This window comes from Hypomesus nipponensis, chromosome 7 (assembly GCF_054491055.1).
Source record: "Hypomesus nipponensis isolate SF chromosome 7, ASM5449105v1, whole genome shotgun sequence".
NCBI lineage: Eukaryota > Metazoa > Chordata > Actinopteri > Osmeriformes > Osmeridae > Hypomesus > Hypomesus nipponensis.
Genome location: NC_140367.1, coordinates 8,657,519 through 8,674,891, shown reverse-complemented (window position 1 = coordinate 8,674,891; position 17,373 = coordinate 8,657,519). Strand labels below are relative to the sequence as shown.

General features: G+C 48.8%; 1 protein-coding gene across 7 annotated transcripts; it reads right to left on the bottom strand.

The window, feature by feature from the left end:
* etv6 (ETS variant transcription factor 6) lies at positions 1-17,359 on the bottom strand. Of its 7 annotated transcripts, none has more exons than XM_084701796.1 (9): positions 16,736-17,359; positions 15,324-15,453; positions 6,396-6,560; positions 4,211-4,345; positions 3,950-4,006; positions 1,797-2,399; positions 1,383-1,525; positions 824-924; positions 1-552 (listed from the first exon to the last, which is right to left on the bottom strand). In XM_084701796.1, the coding sequence occupies exons 1-9, from the start codon at positions 16,763-16,765 to the stop codon at positions 450-452; spliced, it is 1,467 nt and encodes a 488-aa protein (XP_084557922.1). In that variant the 5' UTR covers positions 16,766-17,359; the 3' UTR covers positions 1-449. The 7 variants fall into 7 exon arrangements, with proteins under 7 accessions (XP_084557922.1, XP_084557923.1, XP_084557926.1 ...); XM_084701797.1 differs by having other exon boundaries at positions 15,324-15,450; XM_084701800.1 differs by having other exon boundaries at positions 16,577-17,354.
* Positions 17,360-17,373: the final 14 nt, after the last annotated feature.

Below are 17,373 nucleotides of genomic sequence, written 5' to 3'. Positions count from 1 at the left end.
TCAAATTGATCAAAAAAGTTTATTCTGTCATGAAAACGTTTCTAGCTACAGACCCTCCTCTCTTATTTTGCACAAATAGCAACACTTTGTTGAATGCATACGAGGGAGAAACAAAATCAACAAATAGAGGGATGAAGAGCTCCTCGTGATTGGATTGGCTGTTTATTGGAAGGGAGGGAGGGCAAACAGGAATGTGTTTCAAATGTCTTGTAAAAGACAAGGTATATTTGCTCCTTAAAAAAAAAAAAAAACATTTGGCAGGAGAAGCAAAATCTTATAAAGTCTTAAAGGCAATCTTGAAAGGGGTGATCCCCAAGGGGCCTCCCTGGGTAAAAGACAGAGGACAGATCCAGGCTCTCTTGGTTGGAAAAGGATTGTTCGAGCTGCTTCTGGAAGGCATCAGCGGCTGCAGTAGTTTTAATCAGGTGGACTTCATTACCCAGAATCCCTCAGCATTCTTCTTTGATATAGATTTGATCGTCCGTGTCAGACTCCAAGTTTTCCAGCCTGTCAGTTTGTCCACTCATAATCTCGTCTGGGGTTTTCATGAACCTACACACACACACACACACACACACACACACACACACACACACACACACACACACACACACACACACACACACACACACACACACACACACACACACACACACACACACACACACACACACACACACACACACACACACACACACACACACACACACACACACACACACACACACACAACAGATAATTGTTATACACACAAATATTATCACCAGACAGGTTGAGTTGTAATGATCATGAACAGTTATGGCAGCTATGTATGATCCCCTACCTGAAGAGAAGTCTCTGCCCAGGCTCTTTCCTGATGATGTTCAGTTTGTAGTAGTGCCTCAGTGCTCGAGACATCTTCTCATAGGTCATATTGGTCCTATTCTGTAACAAGAAATACCACAAGGGATTGAGATTAAGAGGTTAATCTTCCACCCACCCTCCTGGTTTCTGGCTGGGCGTTATGTGCATGTCAACCCTTATATAAGGTAACAGCAGGAACAGCTCCTGGGTGGGGTAGTTAAACACATTCTCAGATTCATATTTTCTTTTAGTGCTCACTGCCCAGTCGTGTTTTGGAAAAGTCAGAGATGGATGTCTGCTAAATTACAATAGTTCCCTTGGATACCCTTTGCTGGATTACTGTGGTTACCTTTTGCTAGGTTACCTTTGAATTAAATTACCTTAGTTACCCTTGGCTGGGTTACCATAGTATCTCATTGCTAGGTCACCTTATTTCTCCATTGCTGGGTTACCAGTAGCTAGGTTACCTTATTTACCCTTTGATGGGTTTCTTTGGTTACCTGTTGCTAGGCTACATCGGTATCCCATTGCTAGATTACCTTGTGGTTGCCCCAGAGCCGAGCCAGGCCATTGGGGTCCATGATACGGAAGACTTTGGTCTCTGGGTCCTCCCAGCGGATGTAGTTCTCGTACCGCGTGTCTGAGAGGAGCTGGTAGACATAGTCCCACAACAGCCGGCAGTCTGGAACACACACGCACACCACGGAAACATTACGGTCACTTGCTGTTGGTGACCTATGGACATTCTGACTGATGACTTTGATTTATGGTCATTTCTGGTGACTAAGAACATCTTATATAGACAGCAGAGTTGTCAAGGCTCTTACTGTGTCCAACGTTAAGGTCTTAATGTTGCACTAATACTGGAATCACTTTCCCTCCATCCCCAACTCCCTCCTCCTTCCCAACCCTCCATCTCCACTCCACACTCATCTCTCCAGGATTGCCCCCACCTGCTATCCGTCCAATGGGCATGGCCTGCTCCTCCGGAGGGGAGATGGGCACGATGACGTGGTGGTTCCTGAACAGCTCCTCCTGGTGGCCGAGGTTATGCTGCTGCTGCTGGTGCACCAGGGAGATCTGGTGGTGCGGAAGACCTTTCCCCTCCCGCCCGTTCTCATGCGGAAGCTGGGGAGGGGGCCCACCTCGCCCATGTCGGAAGTCCCCTGCCCCACCTCCTCGCCCCGGGCTGAGCAGCAGGGGGTGCATGATGGCGCTGGGCATGAGCTGGATGACCCGGGGCGGGGGGCCGTCCTGGGCGCCGGGGCTGCCTGGGCAGGGGGCTTCGCGGGGGGTGGCGCAGCGCCCGTTGGGGGCGGCCGGAGACACGGAGAGGGGGTAGAGGTCCTCGGGCAGGTGGTGGTTGCTGTCGGGCAGCTGGGAGGACGCCTGGAGGGGGTGGAGGGGGTCCTCGGGGGCAGGGCGCTGGTGGGCGTGCTCCGGAGGCGAGCGTCGGAGGGCGGGGGCCAGCGGCGAGCGGGACCGGTGTCGGAGCTCGATGGTGGGCGGGTGCTGGGGGAGGGGCTCTGTGCCGCGCGGGGCCCGTCGTACCGTTTCTGGTGGGAGCGGGAAACGAGAGCGAATGTTAAGCCTTTCTGGTATGTTAGGAACGCGAGTACAACACTGGCGTTTTGTGGGTTAGGGATTGTGTCTGTAGATTGCACCACTGCACACAGCACCACTCCCCCCCCCAACAATGTGTTTTATATCATAGTCATCACTCACAGTTGTAAAATGATTTTAATGCTTTGTAGTGAACACAGACCACATTTAAACACATTGTGGCATATATACTGTTTGTACATACAGGGCCGAACATTAGATATTCATCTAATGTATTTTAATGAATCTGTGTCTTATTGTATAATAGTGTCAGTTTGGGTTATTTTCCTCTTAAATTTGACCCCAAACCACTAGATGTCCCTACATTCTCATGCATAAACATTACTATCATGTCAGAAACAGCTTGTCAATAAGCTTATACTGCCCTCTACTGGCTGAGAAATATCAACACAGTAGATTCCTTAAGCATGGCTGTATTTACCATCACACAGTAATCAGCAGAACATTTTTAGACATATACTACGTCAGAGCGAATGACTCCTCACATGGACAGACACGGGCCATGTCTAACTTTGTCATGAAGCAGAGCCTCACCAAGACAAACAAGGAAGTAAATAGGTGCTTGGGTCATGGCAAAGCCAATCACTTCCCCAGTCATAAACCAGCCCAGCTTTTGACAAGGAACATTTCATCCAATCGCTTGAGTAAATACAGAGGCTGTTTCCTGGTGGAGCAGGTTTGTCTGTCAACACCCTCGCCCTACACACCCTTTCACTGCCCCCCTCTCTTTCTGAGCATTGCTCCCTCATAGCACACCTTCCCTCGGGCCACGCTGGAGTCCAAAGTACCACTGGTGGGGAGAGACAGGGCTCTCTTCGCACAGTCACACAGTGTAAACACACAAACAGATACACACAGATATGTATCTGTGTATGTACTGTATACATACACACACACTGTATATATACAGTAAACATAACCATATATATTTATGTATGTAGGTAGCTATCTGCAATTACGTCTCAATACAGTAAATACAGGTCTACTTAATAATGCTACAGGAAGGTCTCTCTGAATACTCAGTATGCATAACAAGTAGCCATAGTACCGGGAAATACAGTCTTCTGCAAACGTTTAATGGGAAGCACTGAGATTCGTGCGCAATCCATATTTTATGATTCTGAAAATAATTTGGTGCCTGTTAGTCTCTCTGGATTCATTGATGTGCTGGAAGGCACCTAGCCAGAATTCTAGAACATCCAGAGACACTGGAACCGTTTATTTTTTTAAATAGAAAAACACACTTTGATGATCTAAACCAGCATCTAGATCCACTCATCAATTGTCGTGATGACATTAGACCAGTTGAATCTCCCAACAGAGGGCAGAACAGCGTTTCCACTTCAGCAGGACCAACCCAGTTCCCGGTTCCTGGAGAGCACGAACCCTGGAGGGGTTCACTCCTACCCAAATCCCGGGCTCCTTATTCTAGCAATGAGCTGCTTAAAAGATTAATAACAACCGGGGTTGGATTCAAACAAACCTGCAGTCCCACAGCTCTCCAGGAAGAAGGCTACTGTAGATTCCCTTACCAAAACAGCTTAAGAAGTAAATGATAGTATCAATAATAATAGTAATCATCATCAATTTCATACACAATAATGCTTATTTTTGTGAAGCCTTTCGACATACTAGACGCACAGAAAAGTATGTATACACACACACACAACACTGAACCGTACGTTGTTTAAAGATGAACGTGTCCACTGGGGCCGTGTGGACTGACTGAAGTTCTCCCACCTACCTTCAAGTTTCTGTTGCTGAAGAGCTCCCTCTGCCAGCGAGTGGAAGGAGTTCCCTGGGAAGTAGGCGGGGGGGTAGGAGACGTGAGGCTTCCTCTGTTTCAGGATGTGCTGCAGGAGCTCATACAGGACGTCCCCTACAGACACACAGGGTCAGAGGTCAACATGTTCTCCCCCTGGTGGTACACATACAGTGCAGTACACACAAATGTACATGCAGGCACCCGCAGACCCCCCCCCCCCTTCCCACACACACACGCACACGCACGCACATGCACACGCACACGCATAGAGAGAGCAAACCGGCTCCTGCCCAGATGCTTTTGGTAAATAACAGGGAAGTTACACAAGAAACATCGTCACACACACACACACACACACACACACCATAGCTGGTTAGGGTCTGGTTCTGTATTCTGGCAAGGGAGCCGGACCTGAAAACCCCCAAGACCCAAGTCATGGCTTGTGATTCAGGGCCGCAGCCAGAAAAACATTGCAAAATCTACGATTGTCTGCATCAGGAGTCATTTCACATCCCTTCCCTTAAGGTTAAGGGTCGACACGCTGTGATTCTGGATGTGAATCACTATGGCAAGTGCAGACAAAACCCTGCTCTGGTGATATATCAGACCAAGGCAGGGCTGCCCAACCCTGCTCCTACACAGATATTGTCCTGTAGGTTTACACTCCAACCCTGTTGTTACAGGGAGAGATAGTTTCCTGAGGTTTACACTCCAACCCTGCTCCTGGAGAGATAACCTACAGGAGGGTATCTCTCCAACCTTAATCCAGCACACCTGATAATTAGCAGGTTGATAAGATGAGTAAGATGAGGTTAAAGTGAACACCTACAGGAAGGGACAAGCTCTCCAGGAACAGGGATGGGCAGGGCAGGCCTTAACCCTTCTGGACTAAAAACACAGCTTGCACAGCTTTCACAGAAGGTAATGATTTTTTTTTTTTATCTGCCAGGTAGCTTTCATCACAATTTTAATCACAGTGTAGTCTGCATGTTAAATCCTGCTTCAGCAAGCCTGGTTAACATTGGACCAGTGTTTAGGCATGTTTAAAAGATTCACTGTATAAACACACTTATTGTGAGGAGACCTTTCTAACTTTAAAAAGACTTCCCGTGAAGGAAATGGTTCTTATAAAGGAAGTAAAGACACCACAGGAACACACACACACAAACACACACCTCTTTCAGTTCTCACTTTCTTGTCCTGCAGCTTCTGTTCAAGCGGCAAGGGAAATTCCTGGTTGTTACCAGGTGACGGTTAAGGTCGGTTTGTACTTCCTGTTAGACCGTTTACCCGACGGGTCTCTACTTCCTCTACTAAACAACGATACAGATATACAACAGTCTGTTCTCAGCAGTCTGTTCTTAGCAGCTGTCTGTCTGTCTGCCTCTGCCTGCCTCTGCCTGCCTCTGTCTGCCTCTGTCTGCCTCTGTCTGCCTCTGCCTGCCTCTGTCTGCCTCTGCCTGCCTCTGTCTGCCTCTGCCTGCCTCTGTCTGCCTCTGCCTGCCTCTGTCTGCCTCTGCCTGCCTCTGTCTGCCTCTGTCTGCCTCTGCCTGCCTCTGTCTGCCTCTGCCTGCCTCTGTCTGCCTCTGCCTGCCTCTGTCTGCCTCTGCCTGCCTCTGCCTGCCTCTGCCTGCCTCTGCCTGCCTCTGCCTGCCTCTGCCTGCCTCTGCCTGCCTGCCTCTGCCTGCCTGCCTCTGCCTGCCTCTGCCTGCCTGCCTCTGCCTGCCTGCCTCTGCCTGCCTGCCTCTGCCTGCCTGCCTCTGCCTGCCTGCCTCTGTCTGCCTGCCTCTGTCTGCCTGCCTCTGTCTGCCTGCCTCTGTCTGCCTGCCTCTGTCTGCCTCTGTCTGCCTGTTGGTCTGCTTGCGATTGTTGTCTCTCTTCCTGTACACTGGCTTCACTTATTAACTGTCACTTTAAAGTGTCTCACATTCACACAAAAAAACTTGTTCCTCTGAAGTCAATGATTCCACAAGTCAATGAGTGCATGTGTGTGGGAATGTATGCTTGTGTGGTAGAGCGGAATTGCTCCAGGGATAAGTGATGTAGTATAAGGTAAGTAAACTTAGAATCACACACACACACACACACACACACACAACCAAACCTCCCTAACTAGTACAGATGCTGCGAGCAGTTAGACTAGGAGCATTGAGAGTTGAGATACCGGAGTGGGGAGACCGGTAACGGAAGTCCTCCTTGGTGAGCAGCAACAGGGCTTTGCCATTCATCTGGAAGGAGCCGCTGTTGATTGGCCGCAAGGCAAACTCCCTCTCGGCCCAGCGTAGCCATTGGCTAACGTCCTCTCTGTTCCAGAACACTGGCTGTAGGCCTGCGAGGGGGGGGAAGAGAAATGGGGGGGAAAAAGTGCAGAGGAGGAAAGGGGGACAGGAGGGGTGGAGATAAGGAGGATGTGGGGGGAGGATGTGGAGAAGAGGGGGGAAGAGGAGGAAAGAGTGAGGACAGCAAGAGGAGATAAGGAGGTGGAGGAATAGAAAAGAGAAGGGGGGAGTAGGGGAAGAGGAGGACAAGAAGAGAGGAGGTAGGGGAAGGAAAAGAAAAGGATGGGAGAGGAGAGGAACATGGAGTAGAGGATAGGGTACAGAGAAAGAAGACATGAAAAGGACAAGGGAGAGTAGAGAAAAGGAGGAGGGGAGAAGTTGAGAGAGAGAGAGGAGCGGCGATGAGGGGAAAGAGAACAACAGAGACGTTGACAAGACGAGAAAGAAATAGAGGAAGATGTGAGAGGAAGGAGAGAGAGGAGACAGGCGATGAGAGGAAGGAAAGCAAGGGAGGAAATGGGGTGAGAGGAGGTAGAGCCGGCAGGAAGGAGACAGGAAGGAAAGAGGCAAACATGGCGGAGAAAGAGTGAGCGAGAGAGGAGAGGAAGTTACAAGTGGAGATGAAAGCAAGAGAGGGGGTTGGTACGGGAGAGGAAAAGAGAGCAAGAGAAGGGAGTTATGAGACAGGATGAAGAAAAGGAGATCACAGGTTGAGGAGGAGAGGACATGTATTAGCGGAGTAAACAAGAAAGAGAGAAAAAGCAACAAGGAGGCAAAGAAAAAAAAAATACAGAGAAAGAGAGAGAGAGAGAGCAAGAGAAAGAAAACAAGGACATTTTAAAACGTGGACGTAGACATGAAATATCGTCATCATTCTAATATCACTGCGTCCCACACATCATCATTAGCAGTGTCTACTGTCGTGTTGACATGCCTACCAGATCACAGCCATGCCTTGAGGATCAGCAAGTAGCACACACTGAGGCCTGGTCGAGGGAGTCAAGATGACACCGTGTCAGCCTCAAGTTGTTGCTGTCAGCATGGGAAGAGAGCGCAGCAACATTCTGAACCGAGTCTTCAGATGACCGCTGACCAGAATCACAGCTATATGTCCTGTCTGAGGGATCTCGTAAACAACTAAGAACAATAACTAAAATCGGACTCAGTGAAAGATTCAACAGTCAAACAAGGCTTTTGTTTAACTATACCAAAATACTGTCTTTTACAAACTGGGGGGTTCTATTGCTAAACGTAAACAGGTATGTATACTACCTCAGCAGAGCATAAGAGGTTTGGCAAGGAGATGATAATAAGGGTGGCAACCCAGCCAGCACATAACAATCCTCCTTCCTGTGACGTCTGAACTCAACCGGTTCAGACTGACAGTAGGATTCAGAGTCAAACTCACATACTTTCATACATTTCCATTTGGCATTACATTTCCATTTGATTGGTTTCCTACGCTTTTAGGAAATGGATCAAACACAGTGACACATCGGTGCATATACAAAGCACGGCAGAAGCGTGTCATTCGAACAGTATTTGGGTGGGCAGAGCCCTGGGACGGTCTGTGTGCGAGAGAGTGCAGCCGACACCAGACGCCGCACTGTCACACCCACGCGCTGCACGCAGAGGAATCCTTTCATGAGCCCTCGGTTATCGCCTCCCCTCGAACACTTCCTCTCATTGCAGGACAGTTGTTATCTTTGGCCAGCGGCGCGCGCTCCGTGTCACTGTCACACGAGTAATCGGAACCCCGAGCGATCGCTTCCCCCCCCCACGCCCCCCCCACGCCCGTCAAACAAAGGAAGTTTTCACGAGAAGCGATCAATATGAAAAGAAACGCTGTCTAGATTGTCAGCTTCCCATTTCCTACTCCCCCCACCTCACCCCCCTCCCCGTCCACGACAGAGATAGTGGAGCAGGACTTTGATAAGCGGCAGGGCTAGGTTGTCAGGAGTGGGGCCCGAGGCATGTCCAGTACCGACCCTTCTGCAGTGTCACAGCTGGAACAGACAGACAAGCATGTGACCGTGTGAGAACCAATAAGATCATGTTTCATCGCAGGTGAGTCAAAGACAGTAGAGATCATGTGATCCACAGGTGAAAGATCTCCGGGCTTCTAACCGGAAGTCAAGGGAAACTGTATGATGATGACCTGAGTATGGCTTGGTCATACAACCCAAGGAAAGTCTTCAGGAACAGTCTTCACAGAGTCAATAGCATGGAGCAGCTGTGGACGTCTTCAGAGTGTGACCTCTAGACCCTGTGATGCACACAGTGTTTTTTAGTACGTGGTGGGGGGGGGGTCAGACATTTCTGTGGTATGTCCTGTCCTCTCCCGGGATGTTGGGGGGGGGGGGGAGAGAGAGAGAGAGAGAGAGAGAGAGAGAGAGAGAGAGAGAGAGAGGGGGGGGAGAGGGAGAGAGAGAGAGAGAGAGAGAGAGAGAGAGAGAGAGAGAGAGAGAGAGAGAGAGAGAGAGAGAGAGAGAGAGAGGGGGGGGGGGAGAGAGAGAGACAAAGAGGGAGAGAGAGAAATGGAAAGAGACAAAGAAGGATAGTGACAGAGAGAGTGGGAGGTGGGGGGGGGGAAGAGAGAGGCCATCAGAAAGAGGTGCCTCTCTGCCAAAACCCTCAGGGATCCGGCCTGCCGGCTGGACCCAGCCATCTGCACAGGGCCCAGTGGAGGAAGGAACGAGGGAGGTGGAGGAGGAGAGGGGGAAGAGAGGAGGAGGAGGAACCCAAACAAACGTGTCCCACAACCAGTTCCAGCGTGGGCTCTGTTTCAGCACAGGAAACTTCCTGCTGTAAGGTTAGGGGGCGCGCGCTTCATCAACAGTCAGCAGCAAGATGGGGAGGGCGGGGGGAGAGGGGCGGGCCGGGGTAGAGAAGAATACTGAGAGTGGGAGGGAGTGAGGGAGAACAGGGAGAGGAAGAGCGCTGGGGGGAGGGAGAGGGGGAAGTGAGCTCAAGTGGGAGGGAGAGGACGGGGATATGGGAGGAAAGAGGGAAGAGAGGAGAGAGAGAGAGCAGGGAGGGAGAACGGGGGATGATGGAAAGAGCAAGAGAAGGGGAAAGAGAAGGGTTAGATCAATTGGGAGGGGAGGGAAAGTGTTGGTTGAAGAAAGGGAGGTGGACAAAAGAGACAAAGGGGATAAAAAAGGAGAGAGTAGTGGGAGGGAGAGAGGGAGGGAGATTGAGCGAAGAATAGATGCAGTAAACGTAGGTGGGAAGAAGAGAAAGGAAAAAGGGATGTAGACCTTCAATAAGCACACACGCTCAAAGAGATGGATGGAAAGGAAAATAGAGATGCACCTTTCAGCCACCCCCCCCCCCGCAACCCTGTTCAATAGAACATCCTTCACATTGTCTTATGTGAGGGGAATCTGACACATATTAAGCTCAGTATTCAAGGCAAATTCAATTTCAGCCTCCTCTCCTTTTCACCAGGGCGTTTGTTGGACACCTGCTTTGGTTCCCATATTTGTGTGGGTGTGTGTGTGTGTGTGTGTGTGTGTGTGTGTGTGTGTGTGTGTGTGTTTACAAGATGAGACACTCAGGCACGACCACCAGATCCTGGGGCCCTTGACTAAACCGTGGGCTCCAAATCCTCTGATGACACATAATTTTACTCTGTGGATTCACAAGCCCCCGCTCTCTGTCCTTCTATACTCTCCGTGTTCCTCTCTCTCTCATTCTCTATCTTTCAGTTTTGTTATCTCTCTCTCTCACTCTCTATCTCTCTCTCTCTCATACATTCAGACACACACAGTTGCCAAGGCAACTTGCAAGCACTTGGGATGAATGAAGGAGAGAAGGGATGAGATCACTAGTATCTTGTTTCGTTGCTGGCCTACAGAAGCCCCCCAACTTCCTCTCAAACTAAAGACACGAGGAAACAATGTCCCCATTCTCCTTTAGACATTGCCTCATGCCGGCCGAGTGAGAAAACATTACCTGCAGTAAGCTGTTAAGTCTTCGAGTAAAGAAACCCAGTTTGAAGGGGAAGAAACAGCCATGTATCTGACAGACTGGAGCAGAGCTCTCCCTGTTGGCTTTCACCTCTCCTGCTTGCTTCCCTCTCTTGAATAGGGCTGACATTGGGCGTTCAATGTCCACTGGAAAGCTTTTCAGTAAACTAAACAGAGGGGTGGAAGAGTGAGAGAACAGAAGGAGCCTGAGAGGAAAGAGGGGGAGGAGGATTAGGAGAAGGTGGAGGAGAAAGACAAGGAGGGGGAGAAGGAGGAGGAGGAGGGATGGCAATGACCTCGTGGTCCCAGTGAGTCAGAGACATGCGCGTGTGACACTTTACACGTCTCCCCTGTTCACACCCCCTGCTTTCACTCATAACATTCTCTCTCTCTCCTCCACCTTCTCTCACTCTCCTCTTTCTATGTCTCTCTCTCTTCCCCCATCTCATCTCCACCCATCTCTCTCCTTCTGCTTCTCATCCCCTCTCTCCCTCTCCACCCCCTCCCCCTCCCCCTCCCCCTCTCTCTCTCTCTCTCTCTCTCTGCTTCTCATCCTCTCTCCACTCTCCCTCTCTCTCTCTGCTCTCTTACATCCACTTCCTCCTCTCTCTCCCTCCCCCTGATAGGCGTGGCTGCCGCTGTTGACCGACCACGCCCTCCCCCCCCCCCCCTTCCTTCGCAAGCCAGTACGTGTGTTCAGGTCCAACCTGCTTTGGATTTCATCCAGTCACAACAATCATAAAACCAGTTAGCAATCAAACACTGCTTTCAAAGCGGGGAAGTAGTACAACCTGTTTTTGATGGGTGGTTGTATTTTGAAACTGGGGTTGAGGGGGAGGAGGGAGAGAGAGAGAAACTGAAGGGTAGCAAGCTGGCACCTGTCAGTGTTCTACAAGTTCCTGTGTAAATAGTTCCCATTTCCAAGAAAGGGAGACAAAAAGTTCCATGTTTAGAAAAAAAGGAAATTGCCATCGAAAGATAATCAACGACTGCCAATCCCTCTCTGTCTACCCCCCCCCTCTTTCTCTCTCTCCCCCTCTCCAGGGGCTCAGTAACACTGTCAATATTGCTCCCTCGCTCACTCTGTAACACTACGGGTATCTCTAAGGCACATGTGTTTGTTTTAAAGCAACCTTTTTCCAAACAAGCTTATATCGCCCCAAAAGTTATTGTTGCCAAAATCAGCAAACCATGTTGTGCCCCACTATATGAGCACCATCCTGTTGGCTTTTTTTTACATATTCTTTACATATTCATCATTCCAAACCAATAGAAAGTATGCAGAAGTCAAGCTTTCAGAAATTTTCATGTGATTTGGAACTCACTGTTGTAGATGAAGATACTGCTCATCCACGTGTTCCACGGTTAAAGCACTTTGTTCAAGCATAATACACTTTAGGGTATATTATTTGCATACCATTGTTACAATAAAAATGGACTGCTGACTTTGCCTTCTGAGAATGGAGGTTTTGTAACGACTCTCGTGTATATATATATATATATATAAAATAAAAAAAACATACTTATATACTATTTATGTTATATTATTATATAATACTGAGCACTCAGACACACACAAGCACACACACACACACACACCCCATGGTGACATCTAGAGTCGGTTGTGAACAGGATGCACAGAAGGCTGCTCTCAGTTTGGCCGTTGGCATGTGAGAACAGTTTCCCTTTCAGAGCAGAAAAGAGAGGGAGAGGAAAAAAAACAACAACAACATTTATTCAGGAAGTGCCGTCTGCCCACTCAGGAAATTCCTGAGGATGAGAGCTGCTTCCAGGGGCAGGAAATTTCCCCTCAGAAAGGTTGACGCGCGCGCACACACACACACACACACACACACACAAAGACATACACACGTGCAGCCAGCCACACACACACACACAGTGAATGCATAGCGGCAATGTATACATAGCGAGACACCTATACTAAATGGCACAGAGAGCCACAGAGACAGAGAGGCAGAGAGGCGGAGACAGAATGACGACAGGCTCACCTAGGCCTACATGTTCTGTGTCATACCGAAGTGTACAATCACATCATAGGAAGTGAGAGCATGCCACAAGAAAGGGCCTTCTCATGGCCTACAAACACACAAGCATACAACAAACTGTCTATTAGCCTTCCAACTGTCAAACCAACAATGCTGCATTGATCTCCTCTACAATCCTCACCCCACTGATATCTGTTCATGCATAACTTATAGACTGACACACAGCTACTGTGCAAGGATCGTAATATGACAGAGGCAAATCACTCCCTACATTTGTGTTGTTCTGTATGCATACTTTAATGTACAGCGTACATGCACATTTCCTGCTAATCATTCAGATTGGTCAGTTAATTTAGGTAATGCTGGCAATGTAAACTCCCGCTTGTCATGAACATATTAGGTCCTATATCCTAATCAAAATGAAAAGACAGATGCAGAGAAATGGAGAGATGGGGCAGAAAGACTGTGTGTGTGTGTGTGTGGGGGGGGGGGGGTATTTACTGTATCACACTAAGGTTTGTTGTATTGTACAAACAAAGACACAAACTCACACACACACACACACACACAGCATCCACCTACACAGCTCACACGAATGTGCACAGTGACAAACACACAGTACCCACACAGTACAGACTCTGCTGCAAGACGAAACACCATAGATCCATAGATTATTAACTACGGAATCCAGCGATCCAGCCATCAACAGGCATGTCTTCAGTCGCCTCACCAGAGAACCTAGTTTCCACGTGGAACTACTCCTCACATGTAAATGTTCAATGAGCCTGCTCCTAGACTTTGACCTATTAGCTCTGTGTTTCTCTGAATGTGGTATTCAGAAACAGTAGTGAATGAACAGCTCATGACCTGGTGTAGCAAACCTCACCACAGCTGAAGAAGCAAGTTAGGAGGTTAGGAGGAGACACAATCACTTTCAACCCAAAGAAAGCTAGACTTCCTAACAGACTGCTCCTCCTGCTCGTTCTCCTCCTCCTCCTCCAGCTTCACCTCCCCCTGCACCCCTCCCCCCTTCCTTCTCCTGTTCCTTCCAACTGCTTATTGTCCTGCTTCACCCCCCCCCCCCTCCACCTCCTCCTCCTTCTGCTCCTCCCCCTGTTCCTCCTCCTCATGCAGGGCGGTGGGAGGAGGATGTGTTCCCCACCTATAAGGGTTAAATAAAGCAGCATTCTTTCAGGGTGAGGAGCCGGCTGCCTCTCTCTCTCTCCCTGATCTAATCCACTTCCTCCCCAGGAAATGGAGAAGGCGGATTTCTGCCCACACTGCAATTTCCTCCCTTCCTCCCTCCCTTCCTCCCTCTCTTTCTTTCTCCTCGCCCCCCCCCCCCCCCTTTTCCTTTCCTTCCCTGAGGACACATTCTCTTTGAATGTGGGGTTACTGGCTGAACTGTCTCCCAGCACAACAGGCTGTACATCAAGCTAGGAGAGCAGAGGACAGGGGAGGGACACAGGCATGTTACTAGTTGTCTCCGTGTGAATAAAGTGCTGGATCAATGTCAGAAGGAGTGATGACTGAATCAAGAGAGTATCTTAGACACGACAGAGACACGCACAGCTAAAGGGTTGAAAGGGTTTCAGAAGGACGTATAATGCAGAGTGCAATGTAGGGCAGAGATTTGCCATTTGTGGAGAACAAGTCAACCAGTTATCAACAAACCAATCAAGCAACCTTATCTCCTGAAATAATAACATATTTTTTTTCTTCAAACAAATATATACATATATATAAAATAATATATAAATAATAGAAACACAGGTCTTCTATGGAATGTTGTGTTGCTAAGGCAACACTCAGGAGGAAGAGGAACTTGGAAGGCAGGGGGAAGGTTCCTGTGTAGGGTCAACGTGCATCAACATTTATCTTCTCTATCAGGAGATATCAGACATCACCATAAATGACAGCAGTGTTTTGTAGCACTAGCATGTTTGAAGCTGGTTAAATATTGATGGTTTCTTACACAAAGCAGGCAAGCCTCCTGTTTAAACACTGCGTCTGAATCATGGCACACTTCCAAACCCACCTGTCGTGCTACTGTCAGCCAGTGACCTGTTGAGACCTGCAGGCGGCCATGCCAGCAGACGTACCGGCAGTGTCACTGCTCCGCCCCACGCCCCGCCCCATTCCCCCCCCCCCCTTCACCTCCTGACCCTGCTCACAACACTGGGGAGTGTCTCCTCACATTGTGTTTTACATCCTTCCTTTCTTTCCTTCCTTCCTTCCTTCCTTCCATTCTTACTTCCTTGTTTCCTCTGTCAAACTGGATTTCGCAAGTCTTGCGAAATGTGGTGGGTGGAGGCTTGGCTCCTAAAACCTTCACCTGCCCCAATCAAAACCCCAAACTCATCACCTTCAAGATGGCAGGTCCCTTCTCTTCCTCCTCCTTCCTTCTCTCCGTCTACAGGTTCTTCATTCAGACATGTCTTTTCCCCCACGCAGTGTGTGTTACTGGTTACACTGTCACTGTGTTACTAAAGAGCGTGTCACCGTGCTTCTGGTTGCCATGTCACAGGTTACCGTGTCACCGTGTGTGTTACTCCAGCCCACGCCGTGCCATGTGTGCGTCCTGAGCTGTTCTGAGGCCTGCTGACTGTGTCCTATCATCTTGCCTTTTGGCGCTCCACTGTCATCTATTGTTGTATGTTCTAGTCCAGTGCCCTGGTTCTAGCCCAGTGAAGCTTCACAGTCCAGGTCTCTGACCCTGCACACGCTCCAGCACTTCCAAGCCAGGGAGCTGGTGAGTACCGTGCATGTATGTGTGTCTGTATTCATGCGCGCGCGTGTGTGTGTGTGTAGGTGTGTGTGTGTGTGTGTTACTTACGCAGGTGCGCGGGCAGTCTGGCAGGCTCGTCCTCCATTCTGCTGGCTGTCCTCGCTGCGGGAGCATGGACAGGGGAGGAAGTGGAGTTTGGCAGGGGGCTCGCGGAAGGACTGAAGGAGCTCCTCTCCTGCTATGAATAGGCACAGAGACACAAAGCATGCCTTACAAACCTCGCCGTCAGCAGCCTTAAACCCCAAACACAGCCGGTGTCACCGGCAACACAGAGGCCGAGGCAGGCCTTGGAGAGTCGGGGTCCCAAACATCTCGAGGGGGAAAATGTGAAATGTGATCATGACTATATACAAAGTGCCATATTTGTGTGAAACACTTTTAGAAAAGGCGACCTAAAGCATTGTGAACATTGCAATGAAGTAACATCTGGGAATTGGAATCTGTAACATTTAATAGCATTCCATGTAGAGAGGAACAGAGTATTTGGCTTTGCCTCTAAGCATGCCTGACCACACGCCATTGTGATTCATTCAGCAAGTCAAACAGAGAGGACCAGTGCTAGAAGCCCAGTGTACCAGGAACTCACAGTGGAAATGTTGCAATAATCTTTTAATCTCCCCGATCACAACTTCCCTACTCCCTGACATCCGAGTAAGAAGGCTGCCGTGACCTCAAGCTATAGCCGGTATCATCCAACGGACAGAAAAACTCGATTCTGCGAACGGCATTGCTTGTTCACATTGTCCACCTTGGGGGTGTAGTACAGTATGAGGATGAGGTCATTCGCAGTTCAAAGCTCTGTACAGGCTTAGTGCAACTTCTTCGGTGCTAGGTGGGAACGCTAGTTAGAAGCATTCTGTGTCATAGCCCACGCCAGTTAAATAATTGCTTACTTCCAGAGAATAAGAATGGAGAAAACTCTCTGGCTATATATATATAAGTAAACACATTAGCCTACAGATCTTGAAGTCTGGGGGAAACTAGGCCTACCTGGTACAAACGTACACCACACGATCAGAGTTTTAAAATATATATATATATATTTTATAAGATACAACATAATAGAATAGCCTAACGTAGCCAAGAATAAGGCCGTGGCAACTGTGTACTTGCAAGGATGTTCACGCTGCTTTGTGTTAGGCTACACATGAGTGCAAAAATGACATAAACCATGCAGCTACTTGTTAGGAAAAAAGTATGCCTTGGTTAACATATGTGTAGGATAAAAACCACTGTCGTGATGAGTATCTCACGTAGGCTATGGGCTTTAGCGAAATCAATAAAACTCGCGCAGCACTCACCGGGAAGTGTAGGCTACCACAACAACACAGCGGAGAAACGCGTCCTTCAGCAACAGATGATAACCAACAAACGGTGCGGCTGTCAACAACACGACCGCTCCAACAGCATCTCACACGGGGTCCTAGAACTTAGTCTTGTTTCTAGAGATAAGACAATACCTTTATTGGGATTGACGGGGATTCGGACATTTCTCGCTGTGTTCAGATAGTTGTCTTCCTCGCACTTTCCTTTTTCCTTTCTCCTCTTTGAAATAAACCAGACAATCAATCCACACCCGACACCTTTGCCTGGCGAGGATTAAGCGCTGCGTAATCGAGAAGTTAAATGATTTGTTATGTATCCATAGTAGGCTACGACCACGTTTGTCATAAACACGCGAAACTTCTTTTGTTTTCCTGTCGGTGCTCGCTACATTTCGGCAACGCGTAGGTTAATTCCTTCCTGGAAGACAGAACCAAAAGACGGACATCTCTCCGTCCGTGCTCATTGATTTGGATGTGTAAACGGGCGAAATGACGTGAATTCCCAGCATTGAGCCCAGCCCCCTTAAAGAGAAACCCGAATCAGGAAATCGCTGATCACGTTGAAGCTGGCTAACTGCGGTTGGAACATTGTGTTGTAGTCCCTCAAGTTAAGAACATTATAAAATAATAATAGGCCTATATTGACTTTTTTGTATCCTGTGACTGTTGTCCTGTAGGCTAGCTAGGCTATTCAACCACTGCGCGGTGAAATCCCGTCCACACGGGTATTACATACAGAATTAGCTGTTTTGTAGTAAGGCACCGACGACACA

Coding starts and splice junctions, on each gene's coding strand:
- etv6 (XM_084701796.1), bottom strand. CDS start 16,765: ATGTCCGAATCCCCGTCAATCCCAATAAAG. Junction 925..1,382: donor GGCTCTGGGGCAACCACAAG/GTAATCTAGCAA, acceptor TTCTTGTTACAG/AATAGGACCAATATGACCTA. Junction 553..823: donor GGGCAGAGACTTCTCTTCAG/GTAGGGGATCAT, acceptor GTGTGTGTGTAG/GTTCATGAAAACCCCAGACG.